This window comes from Carcharodon carcharias, chromosome 1 (genome assembly GCF_017639515.1).
Source record: "Carcharodon carcharias isolate sCarCar2 chromosome 1, sCarCar2.pri, whole genome shotgun sequence".
Classification (NCBI taxonomy): Eukaryota; Metazoa; Chordata; class Chondrichthyes; order Lamniformes; family Lamnidae; genus Carcharodon; species Carcharodon carcharias.
This window is the reverse complement of record NC_054467.1, coordinates 76,281,593-76,301,718: the sequence shown is the minus strand read 5'-3', so window position 1 is coordinate 76,301,718 and position 20,126 is coordinate 76,281,593. Positions and strand designations below refer to the sequence as shown.

The 20,126-nt window shown below is 44.9% G+C and overlaps 1 protein-coding gene across 2 annotated transcripts in view; it reads left to right on the top strand.

Annotated features, from left to right (window-relative positions):
* The window catches only part of sorcs2 (sortilin-related VPS10 domain containing receptor 2), a 698,208-nt gene that overhangs the window by 113,928 nt on the left and 564,154 nt on the right, over nucleotides 1–20,126 (top strand). For both annotated transcript variants that reach the window (XM_041197348.1, XM_041197339.1), the window contains exon 2: nucleotides 2,721–2,788. In XM_041197348.1, coding sequence (XP_041053282.1) covers nucleotides 2,721–2,788 — 68 coding nt within the window. The remainder of the gene's footprint in view (nucleotides 1–2,720; nucleotides 2,789–20,126) is intronic.

Below are 20,126 nucleotides of genomic sequence, written 5' to 3'. Positions count from 1 at the left end.
TCTTCTTTATCATATGGCATATGTCTTGAAACTACTGGACAAGTTGATCCAGAAAGTGACACGGTGCTTCTTAATCCACGGTGTTCCTCCTTGAATGGTGCAAAAACATTAATACTTCTGACTTTACTGTAGCATCATGAGGATGGCGTCTAACGACTTCACATAGGCTCTATTAATCCTCACGTGTAGTATAACTGAAATAAATCTGCATGAAAAGGGCTTTGTCACCATAGTAAAGTTTCTTTGTCAAGTTTGTTTACAAGCAGGTGTGTGATGGCGTCATTGCCACCATCATTGTGGCTTTGCCAACTACATCTGCTGCTGTTACAAATGATTTTTGAAAATAATAAACCTTGATAATGGACTCCTCCGTTTGCTCTGTGAGTTAATCCAATGAAAGAGCAGAGCTTTACAGACCAGCAAGGTCCTGAAACTGACCCCTATTTGGTACTGATCAGCTGGGTGATGGCAGGGTTATTACAATTAGGCTCAGTGCTGTGATTTACAAGGAGAATATAGCTCAAGATTCTCACGCATGCTTGCTATCCAGACCAGACACCCTGTTTGAAGTGCAAAACAAAAACAGAATTACCTGGAAAAACTCAGCAGGTCTGGCAGCATCGACGGAGAAGAAAAGAGTTGACGTTTCGAGTCCTCATGACCCTTCGACAGAATGAGGACTCGAAACTTCAACTCTTTTCTTCTCCGCCGATGCTGCCAGACCTGCTGAGTTTTTCCAGGTAATTCTGTTTTTGTTTTGGATTTCCAGCATCCGCAGTTTTTTTGTTTTTATTTTTGTTTTTATCTCTGTTTGAAGTGCATGTGCCTGGATGTCAAGTGGGAGGAGGGATTGGGCTCAGATGTGATGCAACGTCCCTGCAGTCAAACAGCCTACCCACTGTAAAGTTTGTGTGTGAATAATGGATACTCGGGATGAGATAAGGAACAAAAGATCCACTTTCACATAGCATCACACGGTGCTTCACATGCTTTGAAGCATAGTCATAGTTGTTATGTGGGCAAACACAGCAACTTTTTTCTCAATTAGTAGGCCCCACAAACAGCAATGAAATGTGTGTCCTGTTTATTTTTTGGAAGTATGAGCTGAGGGATCAAGCAGGGCACCCAGAGAATGTTCCTTGGACAGTCCTTATGACACACTGCAGAAATGTTTCATGCAAAGATCAAGGAAAAGCCCATTGAAGGCCTCCCATTGGTGCTTATGGACAGCAGAGATGTTGGTTTTTGGGCTGATCTGGTGGAACTACTGGCTCATGGCTGCTACTGGACAAGAACCAATTTGAGTGTCCTGTAGTGCAGCAACATTACTCTTCTGAGGTTTGAATGTCAGATTTGGGGATGGGCAAAGTACAAATATTGCTGAAAAGAGAGACATGTTGCCGAAACTTTTTGTTTTGCACTCATCAGGACAAATGCAAGAATGCCAAATTTAATGATCACAACAATTCATACTACAGGAGAAAAGGGTGCTGATTGTTTGGTAAGTTGACTCTAATTGACCAAGGCATTACCATGGAGAGAGCAACAGAGAACAATAGGCTCCCCAAGCTCCTGGGCAATTCAAAAAAGGTGCAAGGCTTGAGCATATTCCTTTTGTTTGCAGGGTCTCTGTATGTGAATATATGTCATTTCTAGCAAGCACGACCAATCTCTCTTTTCAGCAGTATTCAAGTTCTGTGCTACCAAGTGACTGTTTGTATATCTGAAACAGAGGTACAGAAGTAAAAATATTAAAGGCTGTATGAAGTGCTGTCGTTCAATGCACAGTATTACTGATCACACCGTGGCAAAAATGTTACCAAATGATCATTTCATAACCACATTGGAACAGAAGACACTTCTCTGGCAGGTGTTCAAGAAGGTACCCATTGTGGTACGAATGCACATCATTGAAATTTAAAATAGTGAATCACCCCCTCTACTTTCAACCCTGGATCCGAGTTACTCAGTGGGCTAAACAGCTCAGGTTCTCGATATTCCTACTTTCACTGAGATCAACTGTCCTTGCATTTCAAGACCTGGGTTGTTTCCATTGGTTGGCAACATGGAAATAAGTGGCACAAATTTAAGATCATCTTAAAATGAATTGAAAAGGAGATTTAGAAAAAAAAACTTTGTGCACACGGATGCTGACTAGAATGTGGAATTTTTGCTACAAACCATTGAAGCACAGCCAATAAATTCTGTTACAAAGGGATTAAAAGGTTGAATGAAAATGAGAAATATTAAAGGGTATAGAGAGGGAGCAGACAAATGGGATTAAGTCAGACTTTTCATGTGGAGCAGACTTGATGGATTGACCAGCCTATATCTGTAGGATGTGATGATTTTGGGATCAGTAGGTGAATGAAGCACTGGGGAGGCATAGTGGGCATTACAGCCAAGCTCAACTTTGTCCTTACTCAATGCCCACATAAATGATACTTTCAACAGAGTTCACTGAATGGCAGTGAGGTATGACCCTGTGACCCTCTTTGCCTATGTAGCTGAACAGCACACTACACAACGTGTGACAAATTTGCACCTTTTGCTATTTGATTGCCAGTTTTAACTCTGAAATCTAATATTCTTTAAACAAACCTGTTAGCATTCCAAATGGCTTCAGATTGATTTTGTGAATGTTGGTATAAATTAGGATTTTATGCTGCTTTCATTTACTGTGCAATGCACTCACTTTGCATTTCTTATATACTTTGCAGGTGATTCTGATTCTCACAAAACTCTTCCATTCAGATATGGGAAAGGTTCTGGAAAGTTCTCTGTGGAGGTGAGTCACCTTTTGTTTATTTTACGTGCAAATGCCAGCAAAAATAAACGTGTGCTGCTTTCCAATTGAGGAGGATACCAGTACAGGAATGACAATGTGAACAGATGGGTGGGAGCATGGCTCAGAATCTGTTATTTGCTTGCCTTAATATTGAAAATCTGCATTTCTTTTTTTTTTATTGAATCTTGCAACAAATCCGGCAAGGGATTATACGATTTGAATCTGATGATTGAGCAATAACAATTTTGCTCATTCTGTGTAGGAATTTGCAAAACAAAAATTGAATTGGATTACCCTTTCAACTTGTATGCCAGCTGATCTGGTCACTTGTGAAGTCTTATGCTTCATCTCTGTCAGTAACTGTTGACTAAGTGCTTCCATTCCTTTTTAGTTTGTGACTGAATTTCAATAAAACTGTCAGACACAAGAATGAACACTTCAGCATTCAACAATGCTGATACGTGACTTCCAGGCACTTCAAATACATGCCTCCTTTATCCTATCAGGATTCCGCCAATGGCACTCATGACAATATAAAAGAAAGTACCTGAATTTATATAGCATCCTTTATGATTTCAGGATATCCCAAAATTCCCCACAGCCAATGAAGTACTCTTTGAAGCATAGTTACTTTATATTGTCAGAAAAACAACTGCCAACTTGCTCACATTTATGGCCTTCAAACAGCAATGCTGTAATGACTGAATGGCTTTATTGATGGTGGTTGAGGGATAAATATTGGGCATGAGACTGGGGAAACTCCCTATTTTTCTTCCAATGTTGCCATGGGATCTTTCACTTCAATCTGAAAGAGTAGTTAGGACCTCAATTTAATGTCTCACCCAACAAATAGCACCTTCGACAGTCTTGAAACCACAACCATATGACTTAATAATGAGTGCTACTACTGAGCCATGGCTAACACCAATCCGCATTATAAGCCACATAATGCCTTTGCTTCCAAACACTTGAAAGCGGGATTTCATTGCCTACCTCCAATTGGAAATGCCAGTGATAGTGAATTTAAACTGTGTGTGTTCGTCACACATAACTCTGGCCCAACCATACAGGGGCTTGGCTCCATGTGGTCTTAGAGCCTGTGGAATCGCCATCACAACATTGGGAAAGGTTTGTGACCATACTAGCAAAGTCATAAAAGGAACATTTTTGCTAATTCTGAATCCTGTACATAGGCAGTTCCTGGTTACTGTCAAATCTGTTCCTTGACATAAACAATGGAAACCAGCACAATTGCCTATAAACATTTGGTTTCTTCTTGGACTTCAATACTCATGGATGTCAATTTGTTATTTTGTAGATTGTTATGTCCACTGGAAGTGATTCTGCAGTGTATTGAGACTGCTGACATTTTTGAATTACATTGCACTCACACACCTGAGGCACGAGAAGTGTTCACAACTAATGTTTGTAAATGAAAGTTTCTGAGGGCAGGCCTTTGCCGAAATTGTAGGAAGGTCTTTACATGCCAGTTAAAAGCCATTTTGCTGGCGTCTGTTCATAGTAGAGTTCAGTCCTTGCCAGAAAAAAAAATATGACACATTGCACTTAGGAGAAACCACCCTTAAAGCACCTTTTTCATATTGTAGCAATGCCACTTTGTCAGGGCAGCCTTTTTGCTCAAACAATTGTTGCCCCTGCGTTCAGATACAAATCTTATACTTCATCTGAAGGGATGCATCTCAGACCTTCTGTAATGAGCAATGCTGCCTCCCTTACCTCATAGCACTGCTACTGGAGTTGGGACTGCTTGTATCAGCTGTGTTGTGGTGTAATTGCATGCCCAGAAAGACTTGAGACATTTATTTCAAACACTTGAAAGCTGGGTTTCATTGACTACCACACTGACATTGGTAGCAGTTCTCACTTTGTGGCAGGATGGGAAAACTAACAAGGCAGCCCTTCTACTTCTAGAATGCTCAAGGCCAACTAAAAGAGGTGGTTTTCACTGGAACCTGTACCCTTATGACATGTAAACAGCCGAGGATATGATATTGATCAGAAACGAATGGCTGAATTTCCAGCATCAGTGTGAGGGGGTGTAATACCAGAGGTAATGAGTTGGTCCCCTGTTATACATCCAGTTTTCTGTTACATTGAAGACATATGGCGCATTATGGGCAGCCAATCTGAAAGCATACATTTTATGCCCTGCAGAAGTTCATAGTATTATACAGCACAACAGGAGGTCAGTTAGCCTATGATGACTGTGCTGGCGCTTTGAAAGAGCTATCCAATTAGTCCCACTCCCCAACCATTTCTCCATAGCTCTGTAAAATTTTTCCTTTCCAAGTATTTACCCAATCCTCTTTTGAAAGCTACTATTGAATATATTTCCACCCTTTCAGGCAGAGCCATTTAGCTGTGTTTACTTTCAGATTGACACATAGACAGGATCACAATACCAGTAATGTTGAAGTGGAAATATTGAGCTTTAGTACAGTCATGAAAACAAATAGTACTATACTGGGATACAAAATGGCTGTGCTCACAAGAGAACCCAGATTCCCAACCACCAATGGGTGATAACTTAAAGTGGCATGTCTTCTTTCTGTCTTTCTCTCTCTCACCTATACATCACACAGCCATTCTGTACTAATGATGCCCAAAAAAACCAAAGAAGATGAATATGTGTAAACATCTTCCTCGCATCAAAATGCACTCTCAAGTACACATATGTGCCCAAAGAATGCAACATCATAAATGTAAGGAACAAAAATGTCTTTGCAAAAGGCAGTCCAAACACATGCACAAGAATCACATCAAATGGTGTGCATACTGGGCACACAAACACATTTCATAGGGGTGAACTACCCTATAACCACTGAGATCTATTCAGTGCCCAAATATCAGCATCAATCCAGAAGTATGAAATCTGCTAGATGGTCTTTGACAAGTATATTGTCTTAAAATAGGCATCGAGGGAACAGGGCTAGTGGTTCATGTAGATGGCTGGCCGGTGTGCTAAAAGCTGGTGCTGTAGGATCAGGAGTCTGAGCTGGGGACTGCAAGATTGGAGTAGGTGATAAGAACTGTGGCCCTGGATCAGATATCAGCGTCTCCACATTGGGAGGCAGCTCAGGGATTCATCCCAAAGTCAGTGATTGAGACACGAACGTGGGATCTATTGCATGGTTGACCAATAGCTGACACTTCTGACACCACTGGAGTTGTGGATGATGTAAATAGCTCAGCTGGTAGGTCAATGTTTGAGGGGCAGGCCAGATGGTTGGGGAGTGTTTGCCATGGGTGGTTGGACATGGCTGGAAGTGGAGCAGATGGCAGAGCCAGTGCAGAAGGAAGGAACCTTGTAGCATCCAGATCTCTTGATTCGATAAATTGTGCTGCAGAGCTGGGAACTAATGAATTTGTGAATATTGCACCAGCTGTCACCGATGCAGGTAACCAAGAAGTGTTGGCAGGCCTGTGACTTGTTGTGATCACATCAAGGTAGACCAGATCGCCAACGTCAATTGAGGTGAATGTTGGCTGCACTTCTGACAGTACATGTGATTGCCCTGACGAAGCCAATGTTGAGGTTCAGTAACCCTGTCGCCAGACAGGGGTATCTGCACATTGGTGAATTGATGTCTCTGTGCCTATAATTCTCCTAGGAGAAAGGCTCTGAGAATGAAGAAGTGAGGCATGTCATGCAGTGGTGACGGATGGGGCCAAAGATGTGATGGGACCTCCATGTGGTTTGTGGTGTAGGAGCTCATCCTTCTTTTGCCATTCTACTTTCTCTGCTATCACATTCTTGTTGAGATTCTTTGATTTTCCGAGCTCAGTAGCAGTGTGGTGTTCCTGAAGCAGCTTTTCTCCTACCAGGGCAAAAAACCCAGGGGTAGGATCAGTCTGTATGACAGCTAGGGGACCAGTCAGTGGATGAAACCCAATGCACCAACTGGAGGAGAGCATCCCTTAAGGTGATGTGATGTTCATTGGCAATGATGCAAGTGGTAGCATAAGAGCTTTCAAACAGCCAATATGAGTTGTTGCTCATGCTTGATAACATAGGCAGCAAATGAGATGTGAACTACCTCTGGAGGGTCACTTAAAGATTGGGGGACTACAGTGTGTAGGATAGTCTGAAAGGCAGCACAAGTATGGCAGTTAGCTCTAATCCATTCAATGAAGGCATCCATGTCAAGTGCATAGAAATATTGGTGGGCGATCAATTTGAGCTGAAGACATGATGGATGACCAAGATGTAGATGAAGAATGGTGATAAGGCATTCCAGACATCTCATTGGACAATAATGCATTCCCTGGAGGGGCAAGGGACTCATTGTGCCAAACCATCTTGTGCAATGGTAGAAACCCAGAAGTAGTGTTTGAATTATGGATGTTGGTAAGCTTGTTTAAAGGATGGGTGCCTTGCAACAGGTGGGAATGCATGCATTGAAAGATGGGACATTCAGACTGCATAGCTAGCCAGGCTGGCTTGCTGGTGAAAGGGAGTCTTCTGGAGCCTGACACAATGTAATTAACGAATAGTCAGATTGATGGAATCTGAGGTCTGGTTATGAAGGAACAGACTTGGCAAGTGGGGTCCTCAGTCAGTTGCATTGCAGCTTGTAAAACCTGAGGGGATGCTCACAGATCAGCTTCAGTGTCTGACAGAGATGTGGTAGCAACTGACTGTGGAAAGGAAGGTAGTGACTTGGAAACCGGCAGAAAATTCTTCCCTGCAGCTCTTTAGAGGTCTGCATACAAGATTTGCTGCCTGGGAGGACGAGGATGATTCTTGGACTGTGCAATATATGGGCAGAGGTGCTTGATAGAAGCTGTGATGGACAGAGTTCAACTTCACAAGGCAACCAGGTGATTTGGTAACCATGCATTTTGCCCTGAAGAAACTGGCAAGTTTGAGTCTTTTGCCACGGGTCGTATACAGGGTGGATGCAATGCCATGCTTCTTAACAGTACCGCCTGTGATAACCCAGAGTTGATCATCTGGATAGGGAAGGGCAGTGGTTTTAGTGGATGAAAGGGCAGATTGTGCCAACTGAAAGCTTGTGCGGGGATCATTGTCCACTTGATCTTTTCATTGAACTGATGATTGGCAGTACCAGCATTTGATGCGGCTGTGTGTGAGGCACATTGAGGAAGGACTCTTGAGACCATCTTGTAGGCTTCGATGAAAGATCTCATGCCAGAAGCCTGCTCTGGTGAAGAGCAAGTAGAGAGCGTGGCCATGTAGTGTGGGCTAACTTGCAAGGTGCCCTGGGACCAAATCCGTTCTAGGATAAGTGTAGTGTTAGGACAGATGACAGTTTTAGGGGCAGATAGGCGCAGGTCACATTATGACAGAGCGTGCAGTACATGTTGCCAGTAGTGAAGAAGATCTTCAGGACTGTTATCACCAGAGTAGAGATGATCTGCAATTTTGACAACAATGTCCTCCACTAGATGATCACCTAGGATAGAGCATCTCAATTCCTCAAATAGTGTCATCTCAATGAAATCCCCTGGCCAGATTGTTGTTGTCCTTGAGGGAATGCAAAGTACATGGGGTCATCTCACTCTGCATGTGCTGGAGGAAGGATGAGATCCATAAGCATAGGTGGTGGAGTCGCTAACTAACACTAGGGATTTGGGCAATCGAATTGACACATCATCAGTTTCCATGAACAGAGTGCCTACAAGTACCTCAACATCATGGTTTTCCTTGACCAGGCATTCAAAGACAAGGTTAAGATGGTCTCTGGACAAAGAGCAGTGTGTTTCACCAACTACATGTAAAGGCAATGAACCATCAGCCTGGTGAGCAGATTGGCATGAACTCATGACTGGGACACTGAGTCACATTGCTGTGGAAGTGTGGGTCATGTTGCCAGTGGCTTCATTGTCCATGGTTAGTCAAATAGCATGATGCTTGAAGAATGTATCTAATTAGAGTGACTGATGAATCTGTATGCAGAGTACAGCTGATTCCAATGAAACATCAGGTTCCTCATCCCGTTAATCTAAACAAGATTCTGTGACATTATCATTATCATAATCATCCAGGATAGCAGCTATATTACAAGCATTAGCAATGTATTGGTGGTCTTGATCAGGCAGAAAATGACATTTGCTGAGCAAATGCTTATCTGGTCAGCCCACTTGCTTAGATAAGACACCTGTCTTGTGCATCAAAGAAGGGAGTTACATGTTTTGATTCTGTTAGGCAAAGACGAGACGACCCAGCACTCCTGGAGGAGGAAGCAGCAGTACGGAGAGCCTTGACATTAGCAGATGCATGAATCTCTTCTAACAGTAATTGGAAGGTTGCAAGATCTCTGGCTTGACAGATGCCAGAGTGTGTGACCTGAGCTCGGTGTTGCACCCCTGCTTTACTAGATGTGGTAGTCTAGGGTAAGCGATTTGTAGCTAAAGTAGAACCGCTATGTTCTCCAGTGAGAGTGACATCTCCTCACCCACATCAAGAGGTAGACGGTGATGATTTGAGCCAGCATTTCCATCTCCTCAAAGAAGACCATTCAGACTGACGTTGATACAGATCCTCATGCCTTTCGTCTGATTGCAGTTTGAATTCAGCCAGGTCTAAGAGGTGGGCACCCGTGGCCTGGAAACCATAATGCAGGCAGATGGTCTGCCATATTGAACTGAAAGATGTAGATGGGGTTGCGTCGTATAATGGGGCAGTAGTTCACTATGTACCTAACATTAGGTCCATTAAGGTCACTTTTTGTTGGGCAGTGAGATCTAAAATTTCACTTCCACTGAGGGGGTTATTCTTGGTTCTCTTCTCCCAGGGGAAACTGTCAACAAGGAAGGGGGCAAAGTTAGGATCAAGCGTCAAAGTGTAAATTAGGTTCTGACACTAAAGCTCAAACAAATTGACTGTCTCAATTTTTCCTAAGCATCAATATTTCGGTGCTCAATGCATGGCTGCCATGGCTTCTGCTGTTACAGTACTGTAATACTGGGGGCTAAATAGAGGTCAATATCTGTGTATAAGTGTCAAATAAACTCACCAATTTACTTTGAAGAGAAGCATGAAAATGTTCCGACATTGCCACTGCTGCAGTATGCAATGTTTACTTTTCAGATTGGCACATATACAGGATCACCATACCAACATTGTTGAGGTGGGAACATTGAGCTTTAATGCAGCCACGAGAACAAACCAGGCAGCACCCACTGTCTACAGACCTCCTCTGGTGAAGCCCAAAGAGCTGGAAATTCCTGAGCCTCACTTGCCAACCATGCTGGAGGACAAAGACCAGATTAACACAGACGATAGCCTGATTGTCTATCAAGACAATAGACAAAAATAAAAACAAAAAAACTGCGGATGCTGGAAATCCAAAACAAAAACAAAAACAGAATTACCTGGAAAAACTCAGCAGGTCTGGCAGCATCGGCGGAGAAGAAAAGAGTTGACGTTTCGAGTCCTCATGACCCTTCGACAGAACTTGAGTTCGAGTCCAAGAAAGAGTTGAAATATAAGCTGGTTTAAGGTGTGTGTGTGGAGGGCGGAGAGAGAGAGAGAGAGAGAGAGGTGGAGTGGGGGTGTGGTTGTAGGGACAAACAAGCAGTGATAGAAGCAGATCATCAAAAGATGTCAACAACAATTATACAAAAGAACACATAGGTGTTAAAGTTGGTGATATTATCTAAACGAATGTGCTAATTAAGAATGGATGGTAGGGCACTCAAGGTATAGCTCTAGCGGGGGTGGGGAGAGCATAAAAGATGTAAAAAAAAAAAATAATTTTTTTTTCTCTTTTTATAATGGAAATAGGTGGGAAAAGGAAAATCTATATAATTTATTGGAAAAAAAAAGAAGGGGGAAACAGAAAGGGGGTGGGGATGGGGGAGGGAGCTCACGACCTAAAGTTGTTGAATTCAATATTCAGTCCGGATGGCTGTAAAGTGCCTAGTCGGAAGATGAGGTGTTGTTCCTCCAGTTTGCGTTGGGCTTCACTGGAACAATGCAGCAAGCCAAGGACAGACATGTGGGCAAGAGAGCAGGGTGGAGTGTTAAAATGGCAAGCGACAGGGAGGTTTGGGTCATTCTTGCGGACAGACTGCAGGTGTTCTGCAAAGCGGTCGCCCAGTTTACGTTTGGTCTCTCCAATGTAGAGGAGACCGCATTGGGAGCAACGAATACAGTAGACTAAGTTGGGGGAAATGCAAGTGAAATGCTGCTTCACTTGAAAGGAGTGTTTGGGTCCTTGGACGGTGAGGAGAGAGGAAGTGAAGGGGCAGGTATTGCATCTTTTGCGTGGGCATGGGGTGGTGCCCTAGGAGGGGATTGAGGGGTAGGGGGTGATGGAGGAGTGGACCAGGGTGTCCCGGAGGGAGCGATCCCTATGGAATGCCGATGGGGGGGGTGAAGGGAAGATGTGTTTGGTGGTGGCATCATGCTGGAGTTGGCGGAAATGGCGGAGGATAATCCTTTGAATGCGGAGGCTGGTGGGGTGATAAGTGAGGACAAGGGGGACCCTATCATGTTTCTGGGAGGGAGGAGAAGGCGTGAGGACGGATGCGCGGGAGATGGGCCGGACACGGTTGAGGGCCCTGTCAACGACCGTGGGTGGAAAACCTCGGTTAAGGAAGAAGGAGGACATGTCAGAGGAACTGTTTTTGAAGGTAGCATCATCGGAACAGATGCGATGGAGGTGAAGGAACTGAGAGAATGGGATGGAGTCCTTACAGGAAGCGGGGTGTGAGGAGCTGTAGTCGAGATAGCTGTGGGAGTCGGTGGGTTTGTAATGGATATTGGTGGACAGTCTATCACCAGAGATTGAGACAGAGAGGTCAAGGAAGGGAAGGGAAGTGTCAGAGATGGACCACGTGAAAATGATGGAGGGGTGGAGATTGGAAGCAAAATTAATAAATTTTTCCAAGTCCCGATGAGAGCATGAAGCGGCACCGAAGTAATCATCATTGTACCGGAGAAAGAGTTGTGGAAGGGGGCCGCAGTAGGACTGGAACATGGAATGTTCCACATACCCCATAAAGAGACAGGCATAGCTGGGGCCCATGCGGGTACCCATAGCCACACCTTTTATTTGGAGGAAGTGAGAGGAGTTGAAGGAGAAATTGTTCAGCGTGAGAACAAGTTCAGCCAGACGGAGGAGAGTAGTGGTGGATGGGGAATGTTCGGGCCTCTGTTCGAGGAAGAAGCTAAGGGCCCTCAGACCATCCTGGTGGGGGATGGAGGTGTAGAGGGAATTGGATGTCCATGGTGAAGAGGAAGCGGTTGGGGCCAGGGAACTGGAAATTGTTGATGTGACGTAAGGTGTCAGAGGAATCACGGATGTAGGTGGGAAGGGACTGGACAAGGGGAGAGAGAAGGGAGTCAAGATAACGAGAAATGAGTTCTGTGGGGCAGGAGCAAGCTGAGACGATCGGTCTACCGGGGCAGTTCTGTTTGTGGATTTTGGGTAGGAGATAGAAGCGGGCCGTCCGAGGCAATAGACAAGTTGTTTTTGCACCATTTGGGCAGTTGCATTAAAGTCACATTTATGACTGAGCAACAGTTTTTGGGTGAATCTTGTTCTTCTGTTGTTGGCAAATCTGTCCCTTACTGGATTAGCAACCTGGAGATCTTCAGTTCAAGTCTCACAATGGGAAATTACATAGAATTTACAGCACAGAAATGGACCATTCTGCCCAACTTGTCTATGTTTATATTTATGTTTCACATGAACCTCCTCCTACCTTATTTCATTTAACTCTATTGGCATAACCTTCTATTCTTTCCTTCCTCTTGTATTTACCTAGCTTCTGCTTAAATGCAGCTGTGTGATAAATGTGGGAATTTGCATGCTGGCACCAGGAAAATAAAATCACCTTTAAAGTTGCTGAACAGTTATAAAGATCTAACTATTGTGTTGCTATTGTTGAAGGAAAAGATCTCGCCACCACTATTCAGTCTGCTTTTTATTCATTCACGAAATGTAGTTGTTGCTGGCAAGGCCAGCATTTGTTGTCCATCCTTAACGTAGCTCGCGGCATGTAAGTTGACCCAGGGCATAAGATGACACTGTTTTTTGGCCCCAAGAGTCATATTTTTGCATGTACTTGGCATATAGGTTGACACTGCCCCCTCCCCCCACCTTTCAGCCAAGACATGCTATACTCGCATTAGTAGCCAGCCGCAATTTTTCACTCCGCAAATGGATGTTTTACTTATTACTGAGTGCAAGAGATCAAGCAGGAGATACAAACTGTGTTGTGAAGATGTGCAGAAGCTTAAGACATGCCCATGCAAAGCAGAGCAATGTAGCGAATAACAAAAATGGTAACCATCCACACACACGCTGACGGTTCACTTGTATACATGAATAAGTCAACCCCCATTTTGGAGGGATTTTTCGAGGCTTTAAAGGTCTACTTCTGTACAAAAATCTATAATAATTGGTCTTTATCATGTGTTGATGGGGCTCCTTCTTGAATCACTGCAGGTCATCAAGTGTAGTTTTATCCAGAGTGAAGTTAGGGAGGGAGTTCCAGGGTGTTGGCTTAGTGACAGTGAAAGAACTGTGATATATTTCCAAGTCAGGATGGTATGTGACTTGGAGGGGAACTTGCAAGTGGTGGTGTTCCCATCTGTTTGCTGCCCTTGTTCTTCAGGGTGGAAGAGACCATGGGTTTGGAAGGTGCTATTGGAGGAGCCTTGGTGAGTTGCTGCAGTGCCTCTTGTACATGGTACTGCTGCTGCCGCTGCACATGTGGTGGAGGGGGTGAATTTTAAGGTGGTGGATGGAGTGCTGATCAATTGGACTGGGATGGTGTTATGCTGCTTGAGTGTTGTTGGAGCTGCATTCATCCAGCCAAGTGCAATATATTCCAGCACATTCATGACTTGTGCCTTGTAGATAGTGGAAGGGTTATGGGGAGTCAGGAGGTGAGTTATTTGCCACAGAATTCCCAACTTCTGACCTGCTGTTATAATCACAATATTTATGTGACTGGTCTAGTCAAGTTTCTAGCCAGTGGTAACCTGCATGATGTTGATAGTGGGGGATTCAGCAATTTTAATGCCATTGACTGTCAAGGGGAGATGGTTAGATTCTTTCTTGTTGGAGATAGTCATTGTCTTGTACTTCTTTGGCGTGACTGTTTCTTGCCACTTCTTAGACCAAACCTGAATGTTGTTGGAGGCCTTACTGCATGCAGGTACAGGCTGCTTTATTATCTGAGGAATTATGATTGGAACTTAACACTACAATCATCAGACTCACTTCTGACCTTATGTTGAAGGGTAGGTCACTGATGAAGCAGCTGAAGATCGTTGGGCCAAGGACACTACCCTGAGGAACTCCTGCAGTGATGTCCTTTGGGGCTGAGATGTTTGACCTCCAACAACCACAACCATCTTCCTTTGTGCTGGGTATGATTCCCAACCAGTGGAGAGTTTTCCCTGATTCCCATTGACTCCAGTTTCACCAAGGCTGCTTGATGCCACACTCAGTTAAATGTTGCCTTGGTGCCAAGGGCTGCAACTTTCACCTCGCCTTTGGAAGTTAGCTCTTTAGTCTGTGTTTGGACCATGGCTGTAATGAGGTCTGGAGCCAAGTGGAATGAAAACTGAGCATTGGTGAGCAGATTAATGGTGCTGCTTGATAGCACTCTTGAAGACACCTTCAGTTAATTTGCTGGTGATTGACAGTGGAATAATGGGTTGTTGATTGGCTAGATTGGATTTTTCCTCTATGTGGACAGGGCCCACCTGGGCAATTTTCCACCATGTTGTTAGATGCCAGTGTTGTAGCTGTACTGAAGCAGCTTGACTAATGGCGCAGCTAGTTCTGGAGCACAAGTGTTTAGTACTACTGCCAGGATGTTGTCAGGGCCCGTAGACTTTGCTGTATCCAGTGCTGTCAGCTTCTTCTTGCTATCAAATAGTTGAATTGAATTGGCTGAAGACTGGCATCTGTGATGCTGAGGACCTCAGGAGGAGGCCATGCTGAATCATCCACTCGGCGCTTCTGGCTGTACGAGCAGCCTGAAGCTACTAACTCCACCAGACTGGCCTTAGTCACTACTTAATTCACTAATCTCCACTCCATAGCTACTGACTCCACCCCCCTTCCCCTGTCTGGCAACTGTAGGAGACTCAACTGAGGTTTGTTAACCTTGGTATCACATTTGACTCTGATCACATATCCATGCCATCACTAAGACTGCGTGTTTCCATCTCTGTATTGTTGCCCTGACTTGCCCCCTGCTTCAGCTCATCTGTTGCTGAAACCCTCATCCATGCTTTTGTTACCTCTAACTTGAATATGCTAATGCACTCCTGGCTAGTCTTACACATTCTACCCTCTATAAACTTGAGGTCATTCAAAAATCTATTCTTGTCCTAACTTGTACCAAGTTCCATTCACCTATTATCCCTGTGCTCACTGATTTACACAGGCTTCCAGTTGAGCAACATCTTGATTTTATCGTGGTTTTCAAGTTTATCCTATCTCTGCAATCTCCTCCAGCCTCACCTGTGCTTCTCTGATTTTGGCCTCTTGGGTATCTCTTATTTTAATTGCTCCACCATTGGTGGACATGCCATCAGCAGCCTTGACCCTCAGCTCTGGAACACCCTCCCTACCCATCTTTCTTTTTTTAAGACACTTGCTAAAGCCTTTCACAGAGTTTTTGGCCATCTGGCCTAATATTGCTTTGCATCAAATTTTGCTTTATAATGCTCTTGTGAAGTGCATTAGGGGCCGTTTTATTACGTTAAAGCCGCTGCATAAATACAAGTTGTTGTTTATTTATCTTCAACATTAACAGACTGCATGGTGATTCATTCAGTTTAGCCTTTTAAAATGAATGAAGATGTTAGGGAATTAAGCTCAAACCTGTAGAAAATTGTGGAGTGGATAGGAAGGCAAAAAAAGGTTATCTTAGTGTTCCAAGGTTATCACATTGCCTTCAAAAGAAATGCGTTTGGTCCCTTCTCGACCCACCAAATATTATAATTTCAGTTGTTTTCAGAAAATATTTACTCCATTGCATGTGAGAACAGTCTTGATTCTGATGGCGTGTGCAATAAAGTAAACCAGGCCACATTGCTGCTTTCAAAAGGTTTAAACCTTGTCATATCTACTTTCATGATGTTTTTACATTGCTATTAACGGCAAGTTGGGGTAAATTTTAACTTTTCAGTCAGTGCCCATTCCAGCTGCGATGAGGCCATGACAATTTCGAGTCTTCAGCTTCATTTAAATTTGTCAGATGAGCTGAAGGATGTCAAACAGCAGCTCACAAAAATTTCTGGAGTCTCACCTTTAGAAGCACCTTCTCTTCCATCACCCATGGAACTGGTCAAGGTCTGCATAGCGCGGGCTCCAAAAAGTTCCAACTTAAAATACCAAACAGGGCCCTATTTTCATCATACTACCCTAATTTCCATATTGAAAAGGGCCTAGCATCTAGAACAACTGTCTTCTGAAGGTGCAGATATTGACAGGACTGGTAGCTGAAGCTTGTAAAATTTAATCTTTCAGGTATTGATTTGTTGTCATAATAATGTTCTCACAGTCATTTAGTATCAGCCCTGAATCTGTGTAATGTGTCTGTTGAATTCTAGCTTCATGTCTGCCTCAATATCCAGTACTCGTAGATGGTGATGATTACTAGTGAGTGCTTGTATGTGTTGCTCATGCGGCAAATCTGGTTATGTAGCAGCCAACTGCAGCCCCTTTCTCTGTAAGAATTGCAAGCAGGAAGGGCAGCAGACAAAGGACTGCAAACAGATTAAGTGCTGCAAACTGTTTGGCGAGGTAGGCCACCTCTACAAGACCTGCCCCAAACCCTGCCTCACTTATGCACAGGCGGCCAAAACCAAAGAGGGGGAAGCAGATGAAATGGTTAGTGTCACTACCAAGGGCACTTGCAACCCTCCAACCACCAAGGCCTCCAGCAAGCACAATGGGACAAAGGAGGACACAGAGAGAGACAAGATGAAGGAAAAGATTAAGGCAGCAGACAGTCAAACAACCACACTGCCCCCTGAAACTCCCACTCCTCATCAGAGTGAATCAGTGCAGGAGGAACCAGCAGAAAATCAATCGGGGGAGTGGCAGCTGGTGAAGTGAGCCAAAAAGAAGAAGGGGCTAAGAATGGGCCAAGCCACTTCCCAGACAAGTGGCAAGAGGCGTCTCCCATCTGACACGGATGACAAGGGCTGCTGTTCTTCGGATGAAGAAGGGCCAGGGTGGCACCTACAGAAGAAGCGGCAAACCTCTAGGGAGGTGGAAGAGCAGACACCTGAGCTCCAGAACTTTGGAGACAATGAAGAAACCAGCACATCCCAACTTCGCCCTCAACTTAAAGAGGCCAGAGCAACCCAGTCCCAGGAAGCTGGGAGCAGCAACGCCCCAGAGGGTGAGTGGATAGGAGAGACTTCTCCAACAGAGAACAATTCAAACCTCGCTCCTTGCACGAACCCCCAGAAGCCACCTGAGCAGAACATCTCAAATTGGGTGGTTCAGGACAGTTTCCTCAGCCCATCCAAAGTGAGACAATTTGTGCAGTAGCAGAAAAGGTCTGGAACTCACAAAAACAACAAGTTTGGTAAGCGACAAGATGCTTTAAAAATGTGCGTAGCATTAAATCTATTACGCGATGTGTAGCGACCTTGGACTTCCTTGCCAAGGTCAAAGCTGACCTCCTGTTTCTGCAGGAGTGTGCGATACTGCATCCCAGCTCCTACAGGCAATGGTCACGATGGTGGTCCCATGGGCCATTGATCTCGTCGGAAGGAAACGACTCCCGTTCCTCCGGCCTGCGTATTCTATTGCGGGGAGGCAACTTCACCGTCTCCAAGGTTAAGGAGATGGTGGGCGGGCGCCTCCTCATAGCAGATATAATGTACAAGAATGCTCCACTCCAGTTAATAAACGCGTACGCCCTGGCACAAAACAGCAAGCAGCTGGCCGTCTTTCAGCAGCTCCCACTGCTGCTGGTGACCTTCAAGCTGGTCATTCTGGGCAGTGACTTCAACTGTATCATTGATGCGGCTGGACGATCTGGCAGGGCCGACAGCAGATTGGATGCCACGTCCATATTGTGGTATACTTAAATGATTTGGAGGAAAATGTAACTGGGCTAATTAGTAAGTTTGCAGACGATACCAAGGTTGGAGGAGTTGCAGATAGTGAAGAGGATTGTCAAAGGATACAACGGGATATAGATCGGTTGGAGACTTGAGCAAGAAATAGCAGATGGAGTTTAATCCGGACAAATGCAAGGTAATGCATTTTGGAAGGTCTAATACAGGCAGGAATTACACAGTAAATGGCAGAACCCTTAAGTGCATCGACGTGCAGAGGGATCTGGGTGTACAGGTCCACAGGTCACTGAAAGTGGCAACGCAGGTGGATAAGTTAGTCAGGAAGGCATATGGCATGCTTGCCTTCATTGGCAGAGGTATTGAGTATAAAAGCTGGGAAGTCATGCTGCAGCTGTATAGAACCTTAGTTAGGCCACACTTGGAATATTGCGTGCAATTCTGGTCACCACTTACCAGAAGGATATGGAGGCGTTGGAGAGGGTGCAGAGGAGGTTTACCAGGATGCTGCCTGGTCTGGAGGTTATTAGCTATGAGGAGAGGTTGGAGAAACTCAGATTGTTCTCACTAGAGCAACGGAGATTGAGGGGCGACTTGACAGAAGTTTACAAGATTATGAGTAGCATGGACAGAGTAGATAGTCAGAAGCTTTTTCCCAGGGTGGAAGAGTCAATTACTAGGGTACATAGATTTAAGGTGAGAGGAGAAAACTATAAAGGTGATGTGCGGGGCAAGTTTTTTACGCAGAGGATAGTGAGTGTCTGGAATTCGCTGCCAGAGGAGGCGGTGGAAGCAGGTATGATAGTGGTGTTTAAGATGCAGCTTGACAAATACATGAATAGGATGGGAATAGAGGGATACAGACCTCGGAAGTGCAAAATGTTTTAGTTGACGGGCAATATGATCAACGTAGGCTTGGAGTGCTGAAGGGCCTGTTCCTGTGCTGTACTTTTCTTTGTTCTTTGTTCTTCTTTGTCCAGATTCCTGATGGAAACAGTACAGGATGCCAAGCTGCACAATGTCTTCAACAACCCTACAGACGGAGCACAGCATAGCTACACCTGGTCACAGCCAGGTGGGTCCATCGTTCCAGGATAGACTTCCAATTTGTGTCCCATGCGTTCGCAGTCAGACCCAAGGACGTCAAGCTGGTGTTCTTCTCTGACCACTGCCTCCTACTGGCTGACTGTCATTTACAGGAAAACCAGAGTGTTGGCAGGGGGATATGGAAGCTGAATGTGCAACTGCTGACCCCAGAGAACATTAAGGAACCCTAGGGATTACAAAGGCTGGAGAACCGTGAAACCCTTCTTTGAATCCCAAACACACTGTGGGGAGCGATCAAGGAAAACAGCAAGAGGTTTTTCAACCTCAAAGGCATCCAGAAAGCTAGAAAGGAACAGAGGGAAATATCCTGACTCCAGAAAAACATGCAGAACCTGCTTCAGCTGTAGTCGATGGGGGTCGATGTCAAGGAGGAACTCAAGGTGACGAGCCAGCAAGCCTCGCTCTTTGCCTCAGAGGCCTCCGAGATCATCTTCTGGTCCAGAGTCCACTCCATGGAGCAGGATGAGATGTGTTCACGTTTCTTCTAAAGGTACACAGAGAGACCTCTGTGATCAGCAGCCTGAAGGAAGAAGACAGCTCAGTAAATTCTTCGCAGTCTGACATTTTGAGGATCAGCAAATCCTTTTATGCCGGATTGTATGATGTGAAGCCCACAGACAGCGCGGCCTCCCTGTCCTTCCTGTCCTCTATCTTGGAGGTCTTAGATGACAGTTCACGGGGGAGCCGAGAGAAACCGCTAACTTCTGATGAACTGACTAAGGCCCTTGAGGCCTTCGAGAAGAGTAAGACTCCCGGAAGCGACAGCTTACCAGCTGAGTTGTATTCGGCTCTGTGGGACTGGATCGGCCCAGACCTGCTAGAAGTGTACAACAGTATGTTCCTGGCATATGTCAGAATCCTTGAGGAAAGGCATCAGCGATCTCATCTACAAGCGGAAGGGGGAAAGGAAGAAATTCGAAATTGGCGAACCACTTCACTGTTGAATGTGGACTATAAGATTCTGTCCAAGGTCATCGCCAATCGAGTCAAGTCTGCTCTGGAGCTGGTGATCCACCCTGACCAGACCTGCGCTGTGCCCGGCAGGAAGATCTCTGACAGCCTCGCGCTGCTCAGGGATACGATTGCCTATGTACAGGACAGGGGTGTGGACATCTACCTCATCAGCCTGGATCAGAAGAAGGCCTTTGACAGAATATCGCACACCTACATGGTGGATGT